The sequence below is a fragment of the Aquarana catesbeiana genome, linkage group LG07 (genome assembly GCF_042186555.1).
Source record: "Aquarana catesbeiana isolate 2022-GZ linkage group LG07, ASM4218655v1, whole genome shotgun sequence".
Lineage (NCBI taxonomy): Eukaryota > Metazoa > Chordata > Amphibia > Anura > Ranidae > Aquarana > Aquarana catesbeiana.
In genome coordinates, this window is record NC_133330.1 from 10,456,723 (window position 1) to 10,481,612 (window position 24,890).

General features: G+C 50.6%; 1 protein-coding gene across 1 annotated transcript in view; it reads right to left on the minus strand.

The window, feature by feature from the left end:
* Positions 1 to 3,804: 3,804 nt before the first annotated feature.
* LOC141102661 (uncharacterized) overlaps positions 3,805 to 24,890 on the minus strand; it is a 42,862-nt gene continuing 21,776 nt past the window's right edge. Inside the window, exon 2 of the mRNA XM_073591570.1 lies at positions 3,805 to 6,219. Within this exon, the coding sequence (XP_073447671.1) occupies positions 5,704 to 6,219 (516 nt within the window). The 3' untranslated portion in view covers positions 3,805 to 5,703. The remainder of the gene's footprint in view (positions 6,220 to 24,890) is intronic.

Consider the following 24,890-nt stretch of genomic DNA (forward strand, 5'->3'; position numbering starts at 1 on the left):
AATGCCAAGCTGCGGTTTCCAAAGCGAGCAAAGTTCTTTCTTGTATTAAGAGAGGTATGGACTCCAGAGAGAGATATCATTTTGTCCCTGTTCAAATCATTAGTAAGACCTCATCTGGAATATGCAGTTCAGTTTTGGGCACCAGTTCTCAAAAAGGATATCGGGGAACTGGAGAAAGTGCAGAGAAGAGCAACCAAACTGATAAGAGGCATGGAGGAGCTCAGCTATGAGGAAAGATTAGAGGAACTGAATTTGTTCACTCTTGGGAAGAGGAGAATAAGGGGGGATATGATCAACATGTTTAAATATATAAGGGGTCCATATAGTGAACTTGTTGTTGAGTTATTCACTTTACGGTCAACACAGAGGACAAGGGGGCACTCTTTACGACTGGAGGAAAAGAGATTTCATCTCCAAATACGGAAAGGTTTCTTCACAGTAAGAGCTGTGAAAATGTGGAATAGACTCCCTCCAGAGGTGGTTCTGGCCAGCTCAGTAGATTGCTTTAAGAAAGTCCTGGATACTTTCCTAAATGTACATAATATAACTGGGTACTAACATTTATAGGTAAAGTTGATCCAGGGAAAATTCGATTGCCTCTCTGGGATCAGTAAGGAATTTTTTCCCCTGCTGTAGCAAATTGGAGCATGCTCTGCTGGGATTTTTTGCCTTCCTCTGGATCAACTGTGGGTATAGTATTGGGTATATTGGATTGTACGTTTTTTTTTTTTTTTTTTTTTTATGGTTGGACTGGATGGACTTGTGTCTTTTTTCAACCTGACTAACTATGTAAACTATGTAAAGAAACGATCAGTCTATAATTTTAATGGTAGGTTTATTTTAACAGTAAGAGAGAACAAAAACATCCAGATACCCGGACACCCGTGAGCGCTGGGCGATCTCCCGGCTGGGACTGTCAGACAGAGCAACCTGAGCGACCAAATGGGGTAAGGCTGAGGCGTCCGCTCGAGCTGCTCTGTCTTCTGTCTCTGGCCAGGGGAGGGGGTGGGACAGAGGCGGGAGATCTGGAGACACACCCCATGCTGGTTGCGCTGAGACCTCTCATAGCACGCTCCTCCCCGCCGGCCCCTCCTTCCCTCCTGTCCCCCCCAGATGCTTCTGGGGGGGTGGGAAGGAAGGAGGGGCCGGCAGGGAGGAGCGCGCCACAAGAGGTAAAATGACCGCCCCCTTTGCAGGGACCAGATCTGTCATCACCTCAGACAGACTAGAAGAGAGGAGGGGCCGGTGGGGAGGAGCATGCCACAGAAGGTAATGACAGCCACTTCCCACGCTACTCTGCAAGTAATGTAACAGCAGCTGCTTGGATCTTGTTGTGATGTGTGCCCCATGCCCTACTGTGTGAATAGTGCCCTGCTGTGTACCCCATTATGTGCCCCATGCCCTGCTGTATGCCCTGCTGTGTGTCCAGTGTCCCGCTGTGTGCCCCATGCCCCGCTGTATGCCCTGCTGTGCCCCATGCCCCGCTGTATGCCCTGCTGTGTGTCCCATGTCTTGCTGTGTTCCCTGTGTGCTGATGTATGCCCCATGATGTTCCCTGTGCCCAGATGTGTGCCCCCTGCCCTGCTGTGTGCCCTGCTGTGTGCTCCGTGCCCCACTGTGTGCCCAGTGTCCCGCTGTGTGCCCCATGCCCCGCTGTGTGCCCTGCAGTGTGCCCCCATGTCCCACTGTGTGCCCTGTGTCCTGATGTATGCCCCCATGATGTGCCCCCTGCCCTGCTGTGTGCCCCATGTCCTGATGTGTGCCCATGCCCGCTGTGTGCCCTGTTGTGTGCCCCATGATGTGCCCTGATGTGTGCCCTATTGTGTGCCCCATGTCCTGATGTGTGCCCCTGTGTGCCCTCCTGTATGCCTCATTCCCTGCTGTGTGCCCTGCTGTGTGCCCCATGATGTGTGCTCTACTGTGCCCCATGCCTTGCTGTGTGCTCCATGTCCTGATGTGTGCCCAGGGCCCCTGTGTGCCCTGTGCCCTACTGTGTGCCACATGTCCTGATCTGTGCCCCATGATGTGTGCCCTACTGTGTGCTCCATGTCCTGTTGTGTGCCCAGGGCCCCTGTGTGCCCTGCGCCCTGTTGTGTGCCCCATGCCTTGCTGTGTGCTCCATGTCCTGATGTGTGCCCAGGGCCCCTGTGTGCCCTGTTGTGTGCCCCATACCCTGATGTGTGCCCCGCTGTGTGCCCCATGTCCCTGCTGTGTGCCCCGTGCCCTGATGTGTGCCCAGTCAACAGGGTCGGCGCCGGTGTTAAGCGCCACCTCCCAGAAATGAGTTTGCCACCTCCCTGAAATTAGTTTTTGCAGGTTGGGATGTCTGCAGTAGTAAGCCCCAGCTCTGCTGATCCCCGGCTCAGTAGTAATCACCCACCCTGCTGATCCCTGGGTCAGTAGTAACCACCCACTCTGCTGATCCCCGGCTCAGTAGTAACCACCCACTCTGCTGATCCCCTGCTCAGTAGTAACCACCCACTCTGCTGATCCCCGGCTCAGTAGTAACCCCCAGCTCTGCTGATCCCTGGCTCAGTAGTAACCACCCACTCTTCTGATCTCCGGTTCAGTAGTAACCTCCCACTCTGCCTATCCCCCACTCAGTAGTAACCCCCAGCTCTGCTGATCCCTCACTCAGAGGTATCCCCAGCTCCAGGGTCGGGACAAGGAGTGGGCAGGAGGGGTAGCTGCCCTGGGCACTGTGGTATCATATGAGGTGGGAGGGCACAGTGAAGAGATTGGGGAGGGCAATTTAGGTTGGAAGTGGGAATTTGGGGGGGGACCAGGGGGCAAGAATTTTTCTAGGAGGGGAATTTTGGGTGTGTGTGCTAGGAGTGGTGATTTAAGAGGTTTTATGTTGGGGGGGGTGGAGAAGAGGATTTGTGCTCAGAGGGGGGATTGGGGGGTATGTGCTAGAAGAGGTGATATGGTGGGGGTAATTGTGCTAGTAGGGATGATTGGGAGGTATTTGTGCTAGGAGGGACATTTTTTCTGGGGGGGGGGGAATTTGTGCAAGTTGGGGGTGGGATTTATACTGGGAGGGGGGATTTTGAGTGGGTGGAGAGGATGTGTACTTGGAGAGGATTTTTTAGGGGTAGAGAATTTGTGCTAGGAAGGGTGATTTTTTTTTGGGGGGGGAGCGTTTGTGCTGAAGGGATTTGGGGGATGGGGGGCAAAGATTTGTACTGGTAAGGGGATTTCAGCAGGGGGCGGATTTGTACTAGAATTTATTCTTAGGGGTAATCATGCAGATTAGTGCTTGGGTTTTTTTTTGGGGGGGGGGTTGCTGACACATAATGCTCATGCATCTTGGGGGGGCAGTTTGGCCTGTTTGCCCTGGGCTCTACATGACCTTGTCCCAGCACTGCCCAGCTCTGCTGATCCTCCACTCGCTAGTAACCCCCTGTCCTCTCTATCCGGTGCCGACTCAACTTCTGCTATAGCATTCTCGTATTGCACACCACGTGTTCCGTCTGCTAGTTGCTCCGCTCTGGTCCAGACCCCGCTCATCTTCCTGCTGCTCCACGCTGGGCACCAGATGTGATCTGTGCACCAGACACTCCCAGAATACACACACACATGGACCGAATGTGACTGCTGATGACATCTTTCAGGTTCACTTGTTGGTTTCCCAGTGCATCCTGGGATATCTCATACCTGCAATACCTTCAAAACAAAGCCAAGCTAACGCTGAATAAAAGCCTCTCAAAAGTTCCAGGTGCTGCTAGTGAGTGTTGTTATAGACTTCTATGGTGGCTTTGGAGATGCTTTGAAGCACCAAGAAAGAGACACGGGGGATCATTTTTTTAAATATAATTTTTATTGTTTTCTGGATAATTTGTACAAACAAGAGGTTATCATACAGCATGTGTCAAAGAACGCTTATATTGAAAGAATGGTAAATACAGTATGTGCGGCTCATCTGATAATAATAATTTGCACTCTTAACGTAATAGTAATTGTTAATGCAGAGTTCCGCTTAAAAAAAAAAATTTAAGTCAGCAGCTACAAATTCTGCAGCTGCTGACTTTTAATAATCAGACACTTACCTGTCCCAGGGTCCAGCGATGCCGGGAAAGAAGCCCCGCTCATCTCCCCCTCCCTCTGCGGCACCGGCATTGTCACTGTGGGTGCCCGGCTGTCTTACAGCTGGGCACCTACTGTGCATGCGCGAGCCACCATGACTGGTCGGGCAATCATCTGAGACCTGTGACGTGTCCCAGATGATTGCTGAGAGGGAGGGGGGGGAAAGTGATCTCCCTTCCGGTGCCACAGGTGCACCAGAAGGAAGTGGGAGCTGGGACCCTCTAAAAAGGGGGTATCCACTCCCCCCCCCAAAAAAAATTGACATGCCAAATGTGGCATGTCAGGGGGTCACCTTCCCTTAAAGCGGAAGTTCCATTTTGGGGTGGAACTCCACTTTAAGCACATGGATGAACAGTTTAACATTTTAACAATTCTAGATTCCTTTTCAAAAACCCATTCTAACTGAGTATTTTAGAGTATGGTAAAGTATAATAAAATAAGATATAAAATAGGAATAAAATAAAAACATAAATCTAAAAATAAAGAATAAACAAAAAATAAAATAAAAAAGGAAGGAAAGTAAAGTAAGTAAAGCAAACACAACGTGTGACCAGGACTGTAAGGTGAGCATTTTATTTTGTGACAGGAGTTTCAATTCGCATTTAGAATGCTTTAAAAAAAAAGCCGCGTCCAATGCCACCTTCTGAGGCAAGTGTAAATGGGGGGGTTTATTCTGCCTCTAAACGCTGCTCTATGTTAGCCTACGTGTCCATGCACAGATACGAGTTTGGAGAAGTTTGGAGGCAGAAAAAAAAAAACCCACAACCAATGCGTCCAAGAGCAGCAGCGTTTTTGGCAGAAAAAAAATGGACGCGTCTAAACGCATCTAAGTGTGTCTAAACGCGCCTAAGCACTAGGCGCATTTAGCGATTGAGAGTTAGTTCATTTCAATGGCCATAATAAATCATTATTCTGGCCAATTAAATGAATTAACGCCCCAAATGCTTGAAGCGCCCAAACATGTTTTACGAGTTTACAAGCGTTTTTTTTTTTTTTTTTTCCTGCCAAACCTCTGCCGCCAGGAGGAAAGGAGTCTAGGAGAGTTAAGAAAACGGTGTACATGAGGCCAAAGGGTGGTGGAGATGAGACGCTGGACTCAGATCTTTACCTGTCAAAATAAAAAGTCATTGGTTGAGCCTAATAGCTCGGATTCGGTCGCTCAACAGAAAAGCAGGGGACCTGCCAAGATGAAGGAATCGCCCAGATTGAGAAATCTACAGGTAAGTGAGCCAAACGATCAAAAAATCATCATCTCAAGGGGCCAAAAGTCCTTTATTAATATTACAAATTCATGCGATAACACAAATGGCAATAAACGCATTTTGGGGGCCAGAAATCCCCCCTTCATCAGGGCTTAGACAATGTAGTACAAGGTATCTTTTGGACTCTCCTGCTTTGAGTCCAGTGATTATACCCTTTGCTACTGTACATTGTCTATCCCTGATGAAGGGCAATTTTTGAACCCTGAAATGTGTTGGCTGCCTTTTACTGCTCCTGTCATACTTGTGGTAATAATAAAGGAATTTTGTTCTCTTGAGATGATTGTTTTTGATCGTTTGGCTCACTTACATGTAGACTTATGAATTATGAATCCACCACCCTTTGGATTTCTACAGATTAAACTGGAAGAGCGTGGCTCTCTATCACCAGCAGACTCTTGAGACCAACATTTGGTGCTCTTTTTGGCTCACTTATGTGTGTAATCTCCTTTTCTGAGCTCTTATGATTAGGAGGCAGCAGAGCCTCTTTTGCCTCAGTCTGGCAGAGCTTTTTACTTTCTAAATGTTTCTTTATTTCCTCTTTCCATTTGCCTGTGATTTTTGCCAGTTCCTCCAAGGCATTGGGTGATCCCGGGTGATAAGATTTCCAGTCTTCTTTATGAAGTAGAGTCACCACAAACTCCTTCTGCCTCTGCCTGGCTCGTTCTTGTAAGATGTCCTCAGTGATCTGGAGCAAATTGTCTTCATTCTTCCTCCTATATGTCTCTGATTCTGATTCTGATTCTGATTCTGATTGACATTTGACATTTGATTCTGATTGACATTTGCACCCACATGATGAGAGACAGGAGCAGATCCTCGATTTGCACGCGACCGCAATGATTACTAGCAGAATCCCTGTAAGGCCAATCATCTGCAAAGAGAGAGAAAAGTTTTGAGCGTCAGTGCACCTTTCAATCTTCTACACAGAAAATGTGGAGATGTTTTTGTGGCTCTCCAAGCCACTTCTTCAGTTCCTAGAGGGTCAGGAAGATGCTGTAATTGGGATGTTGCAAAAGATGTTGGAAACCTTAACCCAGCCCAATCATTGGAACCAGCTGGCCCATAAAACCAATGGCCTTTTCAGAAGGCAAAAACCCCTCACCACCTCTTCCACCACCACAACAGGTGAGGTGACATCTTTATAGGTGATTGGCCAAGGGTTAAAGTCCATCCCACATCCATACTTCTATAAACTGAGCAGCATGGACAATGATCTGGGTAATCCATATGGAGCCTCTTCTAAACACGGCGGATTGCAGAAACTTTTAGTGTTGACTGTTGATAACAGGAAAGGAGGTAAAATAAATCCCCTGCAGCCATCAACAATATATTCCCCCAACAACAAGAGATCCCCCCCAACAACAACAGACTCCCCCCCAGCAACATAAAATCACACAGCAGTAGTAGACCTCCCCTGCAACCATAGATCCCCTCTGCAACATAGACCCCCCCATCAACAACAGGTCCCCCCAGTAACAATACATCCATTTAGCAAAAATAGATCCCCCAGCAACAAAGACTCCTCCAGCAACAACAGATCCCCTCAATAGTTTCCCCCAGCAACATAAGATCCCCCAGCAGCAGTGGACTCCCCCCAGCAACAAAAGCTCCCCTCAGCAACATAGATCCCCCAGCAAAAATAGATTGATAGATCCCCAGCAACATAAGATCCCCCAGCAGCAGTGGACCCCCCCCCAGCAACAAAAGCTCCCCTCAGCAACATAGATCCCCTAGCAACAATAGATCCCCCAGCAATAATACATCCTCCACAATAACAATTGACCCTCCCCAGCAACAAAATACTCCCACCAGCTACAATAGACCTCTGCCAGCAACAACAGACCCCCCAGCAGCCAGTATCAATAGACTCTCTGGCAGTTATTAATAATATACCGCCCAACAGAAGATCCGCCCACAGCAACATAAGACCCCCTGAGCAAAAATATATCCCCCCAGCAGCAACCATGGAACCCACCTTGTTGTCTGAAATTCCGACTGTGTGTAGGCTCCATCTGACTTTTTCCATTGGAATTTCCGACACACAAAATTTGAGATCTGGATCTCAAATTTTCCGACCACAAAATCCGTTCTCATAAATTCTGATCGTGTGTAGCCAATTCCGACGCACAAAATCCCACGCATGCTCGGAATCAAGCAGAAGACCCACATTGGCTATTGAACTTCATTTTTCTCAGCTTGTCGTACGTGTTGTACGTCACCGCGTTCTTGACGTTCGCAATTTCCGACCAACTTTGTGTGACCGTGTGTATGCAAGACAAGTTTGAGCCAACATCCGTCGGAAAAAAAACATGGATTTTGTTTTCGGAATGTGCGATTGTGTGTACGCGGCATTACTATGTATGTCCAGCCAGCTAGATGTGGCTGAATTGCCCTCCAGTGGAAACCAGCAGTATTGCAGGCTGTGATAACTGTTTCACAGGACTGTTTCATCTGCCCAAAGTAAGCTCTTCTCATTCCTCTTCCACTAAACAAGGATTTCATTCCGGTTACTGAGGGATTAGTGCCATGGATATAGCTATAGATAGGGTAATGATTGGGGTATAGGTTAGCATTTAAATGTTAGGGTTAGCACCTGGGATCGGGGTTCATTTTAGGTTTTGAGTTAAAATTAGGGTTAGTGTTAACATAAGGTTTAAATTTAGCAATGGGGTTAGGGCTGGAGTTAGGTTTAGCATTAGGGTTGACTTTGATAACCTGCTAAGTAAGGAACAATCTCTATTGCATTAACTGTCAGTGTTGCGATACACACAGATAATTCAGCACACCAGTCCTGTTGCACAGGAATCCGGTCCAGATCAGTTCTGCAGTCCTCTAAATTCAGGTCCCAGTAGCTCAGTCTCTCAACACTTGTCTTCACAAGGCTCAGTCCCTTAGCTCTTATCCTCACAAGGCTCAGTCTCTCAGCTCTGGACCTCACAAGGCTCAGTCTCTCAACTCTGGTCCTCACAAGGCTCTGGTTCTCACAAGGTTCAGCCTCACAGCTTTGGTCCTCACAAGGCTCAGTCTCTCAGCTCTGGTCCTCACAAGGCTCTGGTTCTCACAAGGCTCAGCCTCACAGCTCTGGTCCTCACAAGGCTCAGGCTCACAGTTCTGGTTTTCACAAGGCTCAGGCTCATGGTTCTGGTTCTCACAAGGCTCAGGCTCATGGTTCTGGTCCTCTCAAGGCTCAGCCTCTCAGCTCTGGTCCTCTCAAGGCTCAATCTCTTAGCTCTGGCCCTCACAAGGCTCAGCCTCTCAGTTCTGGCCCTCACAAGGCTCAGCCTCTCAGCTCTGGCCCTCACAAGGCTCAGCTTATCATATCTAGTCCTCACAAGGCTCAGCCTCTCAGCTCTGGTCCTCACAAGGCTCATCCTCATCGCTCTGGTTCTCACAAGGTTCAGTCTCTCAGCTCTGGTCCTCACAAGGCTCAGCCTCTCAGTTCTGGTCCTCACAGGGCTAAGTCTCTCAGCTCTGGTCCTCAAAAGGCTCAGCCTCACAGCTCTGGTCCTCACAAGGCTCAGCCTCACAGCTCTGGTCCTCACAAGGCTCAGCCTCACAGCTCTGGTTCTCACAAGGCTCAGTCTCCCAGCTCTGGTTCTCACAAGGCTCAGTCTCTCAGCTCTGGTCCTCACAAGGCTCAGTCTCTCAGCTCTGGGTATCACAAGGCTCAGCCTCACAGCTCTGGTTCTCACAAGGCTCAGCCTCACAGCTCTGGTTCTCACAAGCTTTAAACAAAAATCAAAAGTAGCTGCGCTGAAAAACTTGAATAGTGAATGAGGATGAAACAATTAAATCACCTCTCAATGTGAGGGTTATGCACCCGTAATGTAGTGACAAGTAGTGGGAAAACTTATTTAAACCACATCAAACAAAATAAATATAACATGGAAAAACGAGTGAATTGAGTCCATTCCAACAGTATGAAGGGAAAGGAAAAAGTTCACTGGCAGAACACTCCTTCAGAGGTGGGTGAGGCAAGCATCCATGTGATGTGAGTCATACCACTATAAACAGTGGCAGAATTACCAGGGTCGCAACAGTCGCAGTTGCGACTGGGCCCGGCATTCAGCCACTGTGGGGGGGCCCAGCGGGGTTGATCTTCACACACGACTCTGAGCGGAGATCGTGTGTCATAGATTAATAGCACAGAGAGACACCGGCGGCGGCATTAATGTTCTATTTGTCGGTCCTCTCTGGCACGGATGAGAGAGGAGGACACACAGCTGATCTCACTGCTCCCCCTTCTCCCCCTCCCCTCTCCTGTGTGCTCCGTGGGAAATGTGAGCACTAATAGAAGGCACTGATGAGCACTAATAGAAGGCACTGATGGGCACTGATTTTAAAGAAAAGGAAATTGCGCTAGGTGCATAAAAATTTTTTTTTTGTGAAAACAATGAAAAAAATCCTGCTGCTGTGCACTATAACCCCGATATGAGGGCACAAAAACCAAAATATAATTTAGAAAGTGCAGCGCTGGACGTGTGAAGTGAATTATGAAATTTGATAAACAAATTAATTATGATACAATCATACGTATTAATTATGTGAAGTGTTTCATAAACGTGAACATATAAATAAGCAAGGAATCTTTCTTTATAAAAAACTTGAAAAAAACACACATAAATGTCCACAACAGTGTATTAACACAAGTGTAGATTCCAGGGGTACATTCTTCAATGTTCCATGTTGCCCACCACCAGATAGAAGAATGAAAGGCTTACCAGAAAGCCTGTGACCGCCCTTACTCAGGGGGGTCAAAACAGGCTAGGTAGATATGCTGAAACCGCCACAGAGATGTTCCAAGAGCCACCGATGGGTAGGTGCGTCAGGAATCCTTAGCAGATAACCATCCAACCAGCAACCACTGTAGAAATTCTCCTGAATACTATCCTCTGACACCTTGGGTTCCAGTCCAGGACGTGACCAGGTGTGTGGACCCGCAGGTACAAGTCTATCCCGGCGAATGTGGGAGCACTACACTAGGGGGCGCTCAAGTTCACAGTGTGTTTAGCAGTAAAATCAAGCGCTTGTATAAAAGAAGACAGTGGTCTCAGCATATCCTTCTGACGCATTTCAATTCAGATATCATCTGGGCACTGATGAGCACTAATAGAAGGCACTGATGAGCACTAATAGAAGGCACTGATGGGCACTGATGAGCACTAATAGAAGGCACTGATGAGCACTGATAGAAGGCACTGATGGGCACTGATGAGCACTGATAGAAGGCACTGATGGGCACTGATAGAAGGCACTGATGGGCACTGATGAGCACTGATAGAAGGCACTGATGGGCACTGATGAGCACTGATAGAAGGCACTGATGAGCACTGATGGGCACTGATGACCACTAATAGAAGGCACTGATGAGCACTGGTAGACGACACTGATGAGCACTGATAGAAGGCACTGATGAGCACTGATAGATGGCACTGATGAGCACTGATGAGCACTAATGGAAGGCACTGATGGGCACTGATGAGCACTAATAGAAGGCACTGATAGACGGCACTGATGAGCACTGATAGACGGCACTGATGAGCACTAATAGAAGGCACGGATGAGCACTGATAGACGGCACTGATGAGCACTGATAGAAGGCACTGATGGGCACTGATGAGCACTGATAGAAGGCACTGATAGAAGGCACTGATGAGCACTGATAGACGGCACTGATGAGCACTGATAGAAGGCACCGATGAGCACTGATAGAAGGCACCGATGAGCACTGATAGAAGGCACCGATGAGCACTGATAGACGGCACTGATGAGCACTGATAGAAGGCACTGATGGGCACTGATGAGCACTGATAGAAGGCACTGATGGGCACTGATAGAAGGCACTGATGGGCACTGATGAGCACTGATAGAAGGCACTGATGGACACTGATAGAAGGCACTGATGAGCACTTATAGGAGGCACTGATGAGCACTTATAGGAGGCACTGATGAGCACTGATAGTAGGGAATGATGGGCACTGATAGGAGACACTGATGAGCACTTATAGGAGGCACTGATGAGCACTGATAGGCCACATTGATGAGCACTGATAGGCAGCACTGATAGGAGGCACTAATGTGCACTGAAAGGCTGCACTGATAGGTGGCATTGATGGGCACTGATAGGTGGTACTGATGGGCACTGAGGAACACTGATAGGCAGAACTCAGGCAGTATTGATGGGCTTTGATGGACAGAATTGAAGAGTACTGATAGGTGGCACTGATGGATGCAGTTAGGTGGCATTAATGAGCACTGATAGGTGGTGCTGATAGGCAGAATTGATGGGCACTAACAGGCAACATTAATGAGCACTGATAGGTAAAACTTGCAGTTGGAAGTGATGGGCACTGATAGGCGGCACTGATGGGCACTGATGATTGGGGCACTGATTATCAGTGTAAACAATTTACTGACATTCTTGACAGTTAATGGCAGTTCTTTCCTAACACAAACACAGCGTGTGAGGAAAGGGCTGTGGATAACCAGTCTGTTTACATGTGATCAGCTGATCACATGGTAAAGGGCCGATGTGATTGCGCTGGATGCATGTCCAAGGGGTCATGTGGGAAGCACGGTTTTGGGAGGATGTCCATGGACACCCTCCCAAAATTGGAAGCCGGGGCTCGGGTGGAAGGGGGGCCCATCATGGTTTCTTGCACCAGGGCCATGAAGGTTCTAGTTACGCCTCTGACTATAACACTCAGAAGAACGTGGTGACAGCAGGGTTCCTCCACCAATATAAATGCTGCCCCTTACAAGCTCCTTTGATCTCTTGTTACGGAGATCATACAGGCGTGTGGCTATCTGCCCCAGCCTCGGGTCTTGGTAAGGGCGGCTCCCAATGTGTCTCTCCACCATGGGTCTTCTAAGCAGTGGTTGGGCACTCATCCCCCATAAATGGAAAGACAAAAAAGGCTTCCATAGCGTGATATGTTTCACACAATTTATTAAGATAAAAAAGAATTGCACTTACAGTTATGCTGTAAAACACAGGCTCAAATAAAAACAAAGGCCGGCTGGCTTCAGTGTGCTGCCTGTCGCTTCCGGGATCAGCGTGGTAGTGTGTGGTGACGTCAGCACACCACTCCTCCCTACGCCGTTTCGTCACAACTGACGTCTTCCAGGGGCACTGAGTGCCCCTGGAAGATGTCAGTTGTGACGAAGGTGCCCCTGGAAGATGTCAGTTGTGACGAGGTGCCCCTGGAAGACGTCAGTTGTGACGAAACGGCGTAGGGAGGAGCGGCGTGCTGACGTCACCACACACTACCACGCTGATCCCGGAAGCGACGGGCTGCATTCTGAAGACGGGCGGCCTTTGTTTTTATATGAGCCTGGGTTTTACAGCATAACTGTAAGTGCAATTCTTTTTAATCTTAATAAATTGTGTGAAACATATCAGCCTTTTTTGTCTATCCATTTATGGGGGATGAGTGCCCAACTACTGCTTAGAAGACCCATGGTGGAGAGACACATTGGGATCCGTCCTTACCAAGACCCGAGGCTGGGGTAGATAGCCACACGCCTGTATGATCTCCAAAGGAGCTGGTAAGGGGCAGCATTTATATTGATGGAGGAACCCTTCTGTCACCACGTTCTTCTGAGTGCATAACCCTCACATTGAGAGGTGATTTAATTGTTTCATCCTCATTCACTATTCAAGTTTTTCAGCGCAGCTACCTTTGATTTTTGTTTATTACAGTGTGGGTGTCTCACATTTTTTAGTTGCAGCTTTGTGTTATTTGATTTCTTATACTCTGTACACTTGTTGTATACAGGTTTTATGGGGATAGCGCAGTAATTTTTTTCTGTTATAGTTGTCTCACAAGGTTTAGCTTCTCAGCTCTGGTCCTCACAAGGTTTAGTCTTTATGCTCTGGTCCTCACAAGGCTCAGCCTCACAGCTTTGGTCCTCACAAGGCTCAGCCTCACAGCTCTGGTTCTCACAAGGCTGTTTCCCAGCTGTGGTTCTCACAAGGCTCAGCCTCTCAGCTCTGGTCCTCACAAGGCTCAGTCTCTCAGCTCTGGGTATTACAAGGCTCAGACTCACAGCTCTGGTTCTCACAAGGCTCAGCCTCACAGCTCTGGTTCTTACAAGGTTTAGCCTCCCAGCTCTGGTTCTCACAAGGTTTATGGAAAAGAAAAAAGGGAAGCTGCGCTAATTGATGGAAAGTTCAAACAATTGCTTGTAGATAGAATATTAAACAGTTTATCTTTAATGTGGAACAAACACCAGGGTGAGCTAAGTCAAACAAAACGTGCCGCCACCTTAAGAAAAACCTGCTTACCAGCTGGCAAGCAAGGTCGGGCAGATGGCTTAAACCCAGCCAGGGCCTTTGCTTGTGTAGAGGATCAACTAATAAGCTGAAAACTGGATGGTTGCATGGATGGTCAAAAAGCTCCCGACAACATACGGCTTGGATCACAAAGTTGCAGATAATAAGACTGCTGGGCCGTCTTGGAAATCCACATCATCAGCGTATATAAGGAAAAAAAGATAGGCTCCACATAGAGTAGTACTATTTTCCAAAAGGTTTTATTAAAGATATGTGTTGTCCAAGTTATATAAAAAGGTTTAGCCTCCCAGCTCTGATCCTCACAAGGTGGAGTCTCTCAGCTCTGGTCCTCACAAGGCTCAGCCTCATGGCTCTGGTCCTCACAAGGCTTATACCCTCAGCTCTCATCCTCACAAGGCTTAGTCTTTCAGCTCTGGTCCTCACATTCTTAGTCTTTCAGTTCTGGTCCTCACAAGGCTCAATCCTCCAGCTCTGGTCCTAACAAGGCTCAGTCTCCCAGCACTGATCCTCACAAGGCTCAGCCTCCCAGCTCTGGTCCTCACAAGGCTCAGTCTCCCAGAACTGGTCCTCACAAGGCTCAGCCTCACAGCTCTGGTTCTCACAAGGCTCAGCCTCTCAGCTCTGGTCCTCACAAGGCTCTCTCTCTCAGCTCTTGTCCTCACAAGGCTCTGGCTCTCAGCTCTGGTCCTCACAAGGCTTAGTCTCTCAGCTCTGGTCCTCACAAGGTTTAGCCTCTCAGCTCTGGTCCTCACAAGGCTGAGTCTCTCAGCTCTGGTCCTCACAAGGCTCAGCCTCACAACTCTGGTTCTCACAAGGTTCAGCCTCACAGCTTTGGTCCTCACAAGGCTTAGTCTTTCAGCTCTGGTCCCCACAAGGCTCAGTCTCCCAGAACTGGTCCTCACAAGGCTCAGCCTCACAGCTCTGGTTCTCACAAGGCTCTCTCTCTCAGCTCTTGTCCTCACAAGGTTCTCTCTCTCTCAGCTCTTGTCCTCACAAGGCTCTGGCTCTCAGCTCTGGTCCTCACAAGGCTTAGTCTCTCAGCTCTGGTCCTCACAAGGTTTAGCCTCTCAGCTCTGGTCCTCCCAAGGCTGAGTCTCTCGGCTCTGGTCCTACCAGGGCTGAGTATCTCGGCTCTGGTCCTCACAAGGCTCAGCCTCACAACTCTGGTTCTCACAAGGTTCAGCCTCACAGCTCTGGTCCTCACAAGGCTTAGTCTTTCAGCTCTGGTCCTCACAAGGCTCAGTCTCCTAGCTCTGGTCCTCCCAAGGCTCAGTATCCCAGCACTAGTCCTCACAAGGCTCAGCCTCACAGCTCTGGTTCTCACAGGGCTCAGCCTCTCAGCTCTGGTCCTCACAAGGCTCTGTCTATCAGCCCTTGTCCTAACAAGGCTCCAGCTCTCAGCTCTGGTCCTCACAAGGTTTAGCCTCTCAGCTCTGGTCCTCACAAGGCTGAGTCTCTTAGCTCTGCTCCTCACAAGGCTGAGTCTCTCAGCTCTGCTCCTCACCAGGCTGAGTCTCTCAGCTCTGCTCCTCACAAGGCTGAGTCTCACAGCTCTGGTCCTCACAAGGCTTAGTCTTTCAGCTCTGGTCCTCACAAAGCTCAGTCTCCTAGCTCTGGTCCCCGCAAGGCTCAGTCTCCTAGCACTAGTCCTCACAAGGCTCAGCCTCACAGCTCTGGTTCTCACAGGGCTCAGCTTCTCAGCTCTGGTCCTCACAAGGCTCTGTCTCTCAGCTCTGGTCCTCACAAGCTTAGTCTCTTGGCTCTGGTCCTCACAAGGCTTAATCTCTCAGCTCTGATCCTCACACAGCTCTGTCTCTCAGCTCTGGTCCTCACAAGGCTTAGTCTCTCAGCTCTGGTCCTCACAAGGCTCAGCCTTTAAGCTCTGGTCCTCACAAGGCTTGGCCTCTCGGCTTTGGTTCTCACAAGGCTCAGTCTCTCTGCTCTGATTCTCATAAGGCTTAGTCTCACAGCTCTGGTTCTCACAAGGCTTAGTATATCCTTCACTGATGTAAGCTGATGAGGCTGCATTGATGGGCACTGATAGGCTGCATTGATGGGCACTGATAAGGCGGCACTGATGGGCACTAATAGGCGGCACTGGTGGGCACTAATAGGCGGCACTGGTGGACACTGATGAGGTGGCATTGGTGAGCACTGATGGGTGGCACTGAAGGGCATTGATAGGTGGCACTGAAGGACACTAATAGGTGGCACTGATAGCTGGCACTGATGGGCACTGATGGGTGGCAGTGATGGGCACTGGTCGGCACTGGTAGGTGACACTGATAATGCACCTATTGGCATCACTGGTGGGCATTGATAGGTAGCACTTGTGGGCATTGATAGGTGGCACTGATTGCTGACACGTATGCACCCATTCATGGCACAGTGTGGGCACTGGCAGGCTGCACTGGAAGGTGGTATTGGTGAGCACAGATGAGGCGGCTTCGCCTCTTCCTCTTCGGGACCCATGTCCCTTGCACTGAAGCCAGTGATCAGCTTTTTTTTCCTCCTCACGCTGACACAATTACCGATCTTCTGTTTACATCACGTGATCAGCTGTCATTGGCTGACAGCTGATCACGTGGTAAGGGGCCGGGATCTGTGATCACCCGAGTCTCATTGACTCGGTGATCACAGGACATGCGGGGAGCTTGCAAAGGGGGGGATGTCTATTGACGTACTCCCGGCAAAGCAGATCCGCGCTGTAGCCGATCTGAAGAAGTTAATACACATCTCCTGCAATCAGTCTCAGGTGACGCCTGATCGCAGGATATAATGTTTGCTCCACACTGCCGGGAAACACCCTTTGGTAGATGCCAGTACTGTGGCCCAAGGATGAGACAGGCCACCAGCAGGTGAAACCTTTCCTGACAGTTCCAGACTGCCAGGAGACACCCGCTGATGGACACCAATACTGCAAGAGAGAAAAGTCTGACAGCGCAACCAGCAGGATGAACCTTTCCTGACAGTACCCCCCTCGAAAGAGTGACCTCCGGACGCTCCAACTAGCTGCTGCTGAGAAAATTCCATGGCATCAAGCCGGGCAGTGGGCAGAGGCATATCAAACCGGGGCATGAAAAAAGTCCAAAGCATCAGGCAGCGGGCAGAGGCACACCAAGCTGGGCATGTAAAATGTCCACAGCATTAAGCCGGGCAGAGGGCAGTGGAACATCAAGCTGGGCAGCAGGCACATTGAGCTGGGCAGTAGGCACAGGCACATCAAGCTGGGTAGCAGGCGCAGCCACATCAAGCTGGGCAGCAGGCACATCAAGCTGGGCAATGGGTACAGGCTGTGCAGCAGACAGAGGCACATCAGGCTGTGCAGCAGACAGAGGCACATCAGGCTCCGGGTCATTTGGCTGGACAGCGGCTTCTTGGTCATCTGGCTGGGTAGCAGGCTACAGGTCATCTGGCTGGGCAGCAGGTTCTGGGTCATCTGGCTGGGTAGCAGGCTCCGGGTCATCTGGCTGGGCAGCAGGCTCTGAGTCATCTGGCTGGGTAGCAGGCTCTGGGTCATCTGGCTGGGCAGCAGGCTCCAGGTCATCTGGCTGGGCAGCAGGCTCCAGGTCATCTGGCTGGGCAGCAAGTTATGGGTCATCTGGCTGGACAGCAGGCTCCGGGTCATCTGCCTGGGTAACAGGCTCTGGGTCATCTGCCTGGGTAGCAGGCTTCGGGTCATCGGGCTGGGCAGCAGGTTCTGGGTCATCTGGCTGGTTAGCAGGCTCTGGGTCATCTGGCTGGGTAGCAGGCTCTGGGTCATCTGGCTGGGTAGCAGGCTCTGGGTCATCTGCCTGGGCAGCAGGCTCCAGGTCATCTGGCTGGGCAGCAAGTTCTGGGTCATCTGGCTGGTTAGCAGGCTCTGGGTCATCTGGCTGGGTAGCAGGCTCTGGGTCATCTGGCTGGGCAGCAGGCTCTGGGTCATCTGGCTGGGCAGCAGGCTCTGGGTCATCTGGCTGGGCAGCAGGCTCTGGGTCATCTGGCTGGGTAGCAGGCTCTGGATCATCTGGCAGGGCAGCAGGTTCTGGGTCATCTGGCTGGGTAGCAGGCTCCGGGTCATCTGGCTGGGTGGCAGGCTTTGAAACATCAGGCCGGGCAGTGAGCACCGTACCAGCAGGCTGGGTAACGGGCACCGGACCAACAGGCTGGGTAATGAGCACCGGCCCAGTAGGCTGTGTAACGGGCACCAGCTCAGCAAGCTGGGCAACGGACACCGGTTCAGCAGGCTGGGTGATGGACACTGGTTCAGTAGGCTGGGTAGCGGGCACCGACTCCACAGGCTGATTAATGGGCACCGGCTCCACAGGCTAGGATACAGACATCCAAACTTCGATGTGACTTATATAGGTGGAGACCCCGCCCCCTTATGCCATCACAGTCCCTGGGCATGCTGGGACTGTGACGTTTAGGGGCGTGGTCACCATTACCCAGATTCTGATAAACCCCCCCGCCCACAGACCCCGACAACCAACGGCCAGGGTTGTCGGGAAGAGGCCCTTGTCCTTATCAACATGGGGACAAGGTGCTTTGTGGTGGGCGGGCCCTGCAGGGCACCCTCCCTCCCCCAAAGCACCCACCCCACCATGTTGAGGGCATGCGGCCTCGGATCGGGGTCTGGTATGGATTTTGGGGGGACCCCACGCTGTAGGCAGTTTCCCTTAAAATCCATGCCAGACCTAAGGGCCTGGGATGCCCCACGACGGGCCTCGCAAGGTGTCAATCACGCCGATAAAAGCAGCGAAATTCACTTCCTTTTCTAGTTCCGTCGTACCCGAGTCACGTTCAAAATGAACGGACTTGTCCGTGTGTGGGCAAGTCCGTTCATTCTGAAAGTTCACCGTAACTCCGGCGAAAGTCCGTCGGAAAGACGGGTGGACCTAGCCTGCCGGAAAGTCCGGTCGTGTGTAGGCAAGTCCGTCCGTTCAGAAAGTCCGGCGGTAGTCCGCTGGAAAGAACGTCGGACCAAGTCTGCCGGAAAGTCCACTCGTGTGTACGCGGCATAAGTGGTGACAATAAAGACTAGGGCCAATACATACCTGTACCAGATACTATGGATAAGAAGGGGAACCCGGGTATAGAGTCCTGCTAATTGAACAGCGAACAAGTATGGATCAGGGGGAATCCAGTGAGTAGAGTACTTGTAGTACAGGCTATGTGCCTGTTTGGGTGCCAGATGTTTACAACCCAGATCCAATATCTATAGGATAAAATATATTAAATGTAGTAACAGTGCTGTCCCATCCGTACTCAAAATAAAGCACTTCAGTTCTTATTAGCTGGTCTCTTTCTTGGTCTTAACATCCACTTCTTTGTCACCATCACATCATTATTTTCCTTCTCTTATTTCATGGCTTTTCATCTATTTGGCACAGGTATTTTCAATAGATCTTTTCAGATCCTTTTTTTTTGCATCTCTCAGTTGCACTCTGTTTTCTCTGGATGGTCTCGTTTGTCGAGTTCTAATATCCATTTCTATTACTTTTACCACCACATAGTGGTCCTCAAATTTTGTAGACCAATATCACTATCACTCTTTACACCTTTCCCTCCCCTCCACTTCACGACCCCTTTTTCTGGCTTTCTTTTTGGTATTTGGTCTCGCTTTATTCCCTCTATTGCTTGATGTTGGTTCTTCTCTCACCTTATTTTGACTGGTGTTTCACACACTCATTTTTATTGCTTGAACCATGGGCTTGATTTTATATATATATTTTTATATCTTTTCCTTATCACCTTATTTAGACGTTAGTTTCCTGGCGGCCTTTTATGTGTCCTCCCCAGTCGCCGTGGGAGACTCTGCCGGGCTGACCTGAGCGTTGCATGCACCTCAACATGGGTAAGCAGCCCCATATATTCGTTCACAACCCTTATTTACCCTCCCCTTTCATATTGTGGCAATATTTTCTATCTTTTGAAAATTTGTATATTTTATTGTATTGTATTTTATTCACAGACATAGTTCCTGATGAAGCGGTTACCCCGCGAAACTAGTCGAAAAATTCCATGTCATCTATGCATATTTTAGTATATTTTGTATCAATTTTGATTGTGGTGTAAATAAATTTTGTTTTAGTTATACTTCTTGTATTTTGCTGTATATCTTCCTCCTTATGTACCGAGATAGTCCGCTTGCACTTTTTCCTGGTGAGTCTGGAGTTGGGGTCCCTACTCCCAAATTTCTATTCCAACTAAACTCGGGTGATGGTACATTCTATCCTTTTTAACATGTTCTACCTTGTTATGCGAGGCCATGAAACCTTTTCATTCCCAGACTGCAAGGAGACACCCGCTGGTTGTCACCAGTACTGCAAGCCAAAGGTCTGACAGCGCCACCAACAGGTGGAACCTTTCCTGGCACAGACTGAGCCATGCAAGGACAAGAGCTTAGAGACTAAGCCTTGAGAGGACCAGCCACTGCTCAGATAAGACACCCCTCAGGTCTATGGATAAGAGAAGAGCGGACTTGTATTTCTGTCAGCACCCGATCCTCCCTCCCCCTCCTCGGGAAGGACAGAGCAGGCAGTACAACACACAAAGACAAGATAACAGATGATAGATTGCATTCTTCTCCTGTGAGTCACAATTCTTCTGCCTCTCTGTACAAATGTGTGCTGTAAACTTTCCCTATACCTCAGCAGGACAGGTCTGGTGAAAGTGAAATGCCTGAATATGTTAGGAATATAATGGGACTTTTCAGGTACTACAGATGTATTTCACAAAATCATTCTTTTTAACCGCTTCAATACCGGGCATTTTCACCCCCTTCCTGCCCAGACCAATTTTTAGTTTCCAGCACTGTCGCACTTTGAATGACAATTGCGCGGTCATGCAACACTGTACCCAAATGAATGTTTTTTTTTCCCCACAAATAGAGCTTTCTTTTGGTGGTATTTGATCGCCTCTGCGTTTTTTTATTTGTTGTGCTATAAATAAAAGAAGAGCGACAATTTTGAAAAAAACACAATATTTTTTACTTTTTGCTATAATAAATATCCCAATTTAAAAAACAAAACAAAAACATTTTTTTTCCTCAGTTTAGGCCGATATGTATTCTTCTACATATTTTTGGTAAAAAAAAATCGCAATAAGAGTATATTGATTAGTTTGCGCAAAAGTTATAGCGTCTACAAAATAGGGGATAGATTTATGGCATTTTTATTTCTTTATTTTTTACTAGTAATGGTGGCGATCTGCAATTTTTTTCGTGACTGTGACATTGCGACGGACATATCGGACACTTTTGACACATTTTTGGGACCATTCAGAAAAACAAAATCGTTTTATATTTTGTTAATACATTTTGCAAACAGGTAATTTTTCTCCTTCATTGATGTACGCTGATGAGGCTGCACTGATGGGCACGGATAGGCTGCATTGATGGGCACGGATAGGCTGCATTGATGGGCACTGATAAGGCGGCACTGATGGGCACTAATAGGCAGCACTGGTGGGCACTAATAGGCCGCACTGGTAGACAATGATGAGGTGGTATTGGTGGGCACTGATGGGTGGCAGTGATGGGCACTGATCGGCACTGGTAAGATCTCCTGCTGTCTAGCTCCCTCATCACCTCCTCCCATATCCACCTCCAGGACTTCTCCCGAGCCTCGCCCATCCTCTGGAATTCCCTACCCCAATTTGTCAGACTGTCTCCAAATTTATCCACTTTTAGGCGATCCCTAAAAACTTTCCTCTTCAGAGAAGCCTATCCTGCCTCCATCTAACCACTGCACTATTTTCTCCATTAGCTCATCCCCCACAGCTATTACCCTTTTGTATAACTTGACCCTCCCTCCTAGATTGTAAGCTCTAACGAGCAGGGCCCTCTGATTCCTCCTGTATTGAATTGTATTGTACTTGTACTGTCTGCCCTAATGTTGTAAAGCGCTGCGTAAACTGTCGGCGCTATATAAATCCTGTATAATAATAATAATAATGCACCTATTGGCACCACTGGTGGGCATTGATAGGTAGCACTCGTGGGCATTGATAGGTGGCACTGATTGCTGGCACTTATGCACCCATTTGTGGCACTGTGTGGGCAGGTGGCACTGGAAGGCGGTATTGGTGAGCACAAATGAGGCGGCTTCGCCTCTTCCTCTTCGGGACCCATATCCCTTGCACTGAAGCTGGTGATCAGCTTTTTTTTCGATTACAATTACCGATCTTCTGTTTACATCACGTAATCAGCTGTCATTGGCTGACAGCTGATCACGTGGTAAGGGGCTGGGATCTGTGATCACCCGAGTCTCATTGACTCAGTGATCACAGAGCATGCGGGGAGCTTGCAAAGGGGAGGACGTCTATTGACGTACTCCCGGCAAAGCAGAGCCGCGCTGTAGCCGTCATTTGGCTATAGCGCGGATCTGAAGGAGTTAATACACATCTCCTGCATTCAGTCTCAGGTGACGCCTGATCGCAGGAGATAATGTTGGCTCCACACTGCCGGGAAACACCCACTGGGCAGCAGGCACAGGCACATCAAGCTGGGCAGCAGGCATAGACATATCAAGCTGCGCAGGGGGGAACAGGCACATCAAGCTGGGCAGCAGGCACATCAAGCTGGGCAATGGGAACATCAGGCTGGGCAGCAGACAGAGGCACATCAGGCTGGGCAGCGGACAGAGGCACATCAGGCTGGGCAGCGGACAGAGGCACATCAGGCTGGGCAGCGGACAGAGGCACATCAGGCTGGGCAGCGGACAGAGGCACATCAGGCTGGGCAGCGGACAGGGGCACGTCAGGCTGGGCAGCGGACAGGGGCACATTAGGATGGGCTCTGGGTCATCTGACTGGGTAGCAAGCTCAGAGTCATCTAGCTGGGCAGCAGGCTCCAGGTCATCTGCCTGGGTAGCAGGCTCCAGGTCATCTGGCTGGGCAGCAGGTTCTGGGTCATCTGGCTGGGTAGCAGGTTCTGGGTTAGCTGGCTGGGTAGCAGGCTCCGGGTCATCTGGCAGGGCAGCAGGCTCTGGGTCATCTGGCAGGGCAGCAGGTTCTGGGTCATCTGGCTGGGTAGCAGGCTCCAGGTCATCTGGCAGGGCAGCAGGTTCTGGGTTATCTGGCTGGGCAGGAGGCTCTGGGTTATCTGGCTGGGCAGGAGGCTCTGGGTAATCTGGCTAGGCAGCAGGCTCAGGGTCATCTGGCTCGGCAGCAGGCTCCGGATCATCTGGCTAGGCAGCAGGCTCCGGGTCATTTGGCTGGGCAGCAGGCTCCGGGTCATCTGGCTGGGCAGAAGGTTCTGGGTCATCTGACTGGGCAGCAGGTTCTGGGTCATCTGACTGGGCAGCAGGCTCTGGGTCATATGGCTGGGTAGCAGGTTCTGGGTCATGTGGCTGGGTAGCAGGCTCCGGGTCATCTAGCTGGGTAGCAGGCTCCAGGTCATCTGGCTGGGCAGCAGGTTCTGGGTCATCTGGCTGGGCAGCAGGCTCTAGGTCATCTGGCTGGGTAGCAGGTTCTGGGTCATCTGGCTGGGCAGCAGGCTCCATTTCATCTGGCTGGGCAGCAAGTTCTGGGTCATCTGGCTGGGTAGCAGGCTCCAGGTCATCTGGCTGGGCGGCAGGCTCTGGGTCATCTGGCAGGGCGGCAGGTTCTGGGTCATCTGGCAGGGCAGCAGGTTCTGGGTCATCTGGCTGGGCAGCAGGCTCCAGATCATCTGGCTTTGCAGCAGGTTCTGGGTCATCTGGCTAGGCAGCAGGCTCCGGGTCATCTGGTTGGGCAGCAGGTTCTGGGTCATGTGGCTGGGTAGCAGGCTCTGGGTCATCTAGCTGGGTAGCAGGCTCCAGGTCATCTGGCTGGGTAGCAGGCTCTGGGTCATCTGGCTGGGTAGCAGGCTCTGGGTCATCTGGCTGGGTGGCAGGCTCTGGGTCATCTGGCAGGGTGGCAGGTTCTGGGTCATCTGGCTGGGCAGCAGGCTCCAGGTCATCTGGCTGGGCAGCAGGCTCTGGGTCATCTGGCTGGGCAGCAGGCTCTGGGTCATCTGGCTGGGCAGCAGGCTCTGGGTCATCTGGCTGGGCAGCAGACTCTGGGTCATCTGGCTGTACAGCAGGCTCTGGGTCATCTGGCTGGGTAGCAGACTCTGGGTCATCTGGCTGGGTAGCAGGCTCCAGGTCATCTGGCTGGGCAGCAGGCTCCGGGTCATCTGCCTGGGTAGCAGGCTCCAGGTCATCTGGCTGGGCAGCAGGTTCTGGGTCATCTGGCTGGGTAGCAGGTTCTGGGTTAGCTGGCTGGGTAGCAGGCTCTGGGTCTACTTGCTGGGCAGCAGGTTCTGGGTCATCTGGCTGGGTAGCAGGCTCTGGGTCATCTGGCAGGGCAGCAGGTTCTGGGTCATCTGGCTGGGTAGCAGGCCCGGGTCATCTGGCTGGGCAGCAGGTTCTGGGTCATCTGGCTGGGCAGCAGGCTCTGGGTCATCTGGCTGGGCAGCAGGCTCCGGGTCATCTGGCTGGGCAGCAGGCTCCGGGTCATCTGGCTGGGTAGCAGGCTCCGGGACATCTGGTAGTGCAGCAGGTTCCGGGCCATCTGGCTGGGTAGCAGACTCCGGGTCATCTGGCTGGGCAGCAGGCTCTGGGTCATCTGACTGGGCAGCAGGCTCCGGGTCATCTCGCTGGGCAGAAGGTTCTGGGTCATGTGGCTGGGTAGCAGGCTCCGGGTCATCTGACTGGGCAGCAGGCTCTGGGTCATCTGACTGGGCAGCAGGCTCCGGGTCATCTCGCTGGGCAGAAGGTTCTGGGTCATCTGACTGGGCAGCAGGTTCTGGGTCATCTGACTGGGCAACAGGCTCTGGGTCATCTGGCTGGGTAGCAGGCTCTGGGTCATCTGGCTAGAAGGCAGGCTTTAAAACATCAGGCCAGGCAGCGAGCACCATATCAGCAGGCTGGGTAACAGGCACTGGCCCAATAGGCTGGGTAACGGGCACCGGCTCAGCAAGCTGGTCAACAGGCATCGGCTCAGCAAGCCGGATGACGGGAACTGGATAAACAGGCTGGGTGGCGGACACCGGTTCAGCAGGCTGGGTAGTGGGCACCGACTCCACAGGCTGGGTAATGGGCACCGGCTCCACAGGCTGGATTATGGACACCGAAACTTCAGGCTGGGAAACAGGCACTGGAAATTCAGGCTGGAACATGGGCACCGGAACTTCAGGCTGGAACATGGGTACCGGACCTTCAGGCTGTAACACGGGCACCGGAACTTCAGGCTGGAACACGGACAATGAAACTTCAGGCTGGACAGCAGGCAGGAAGTTGGCA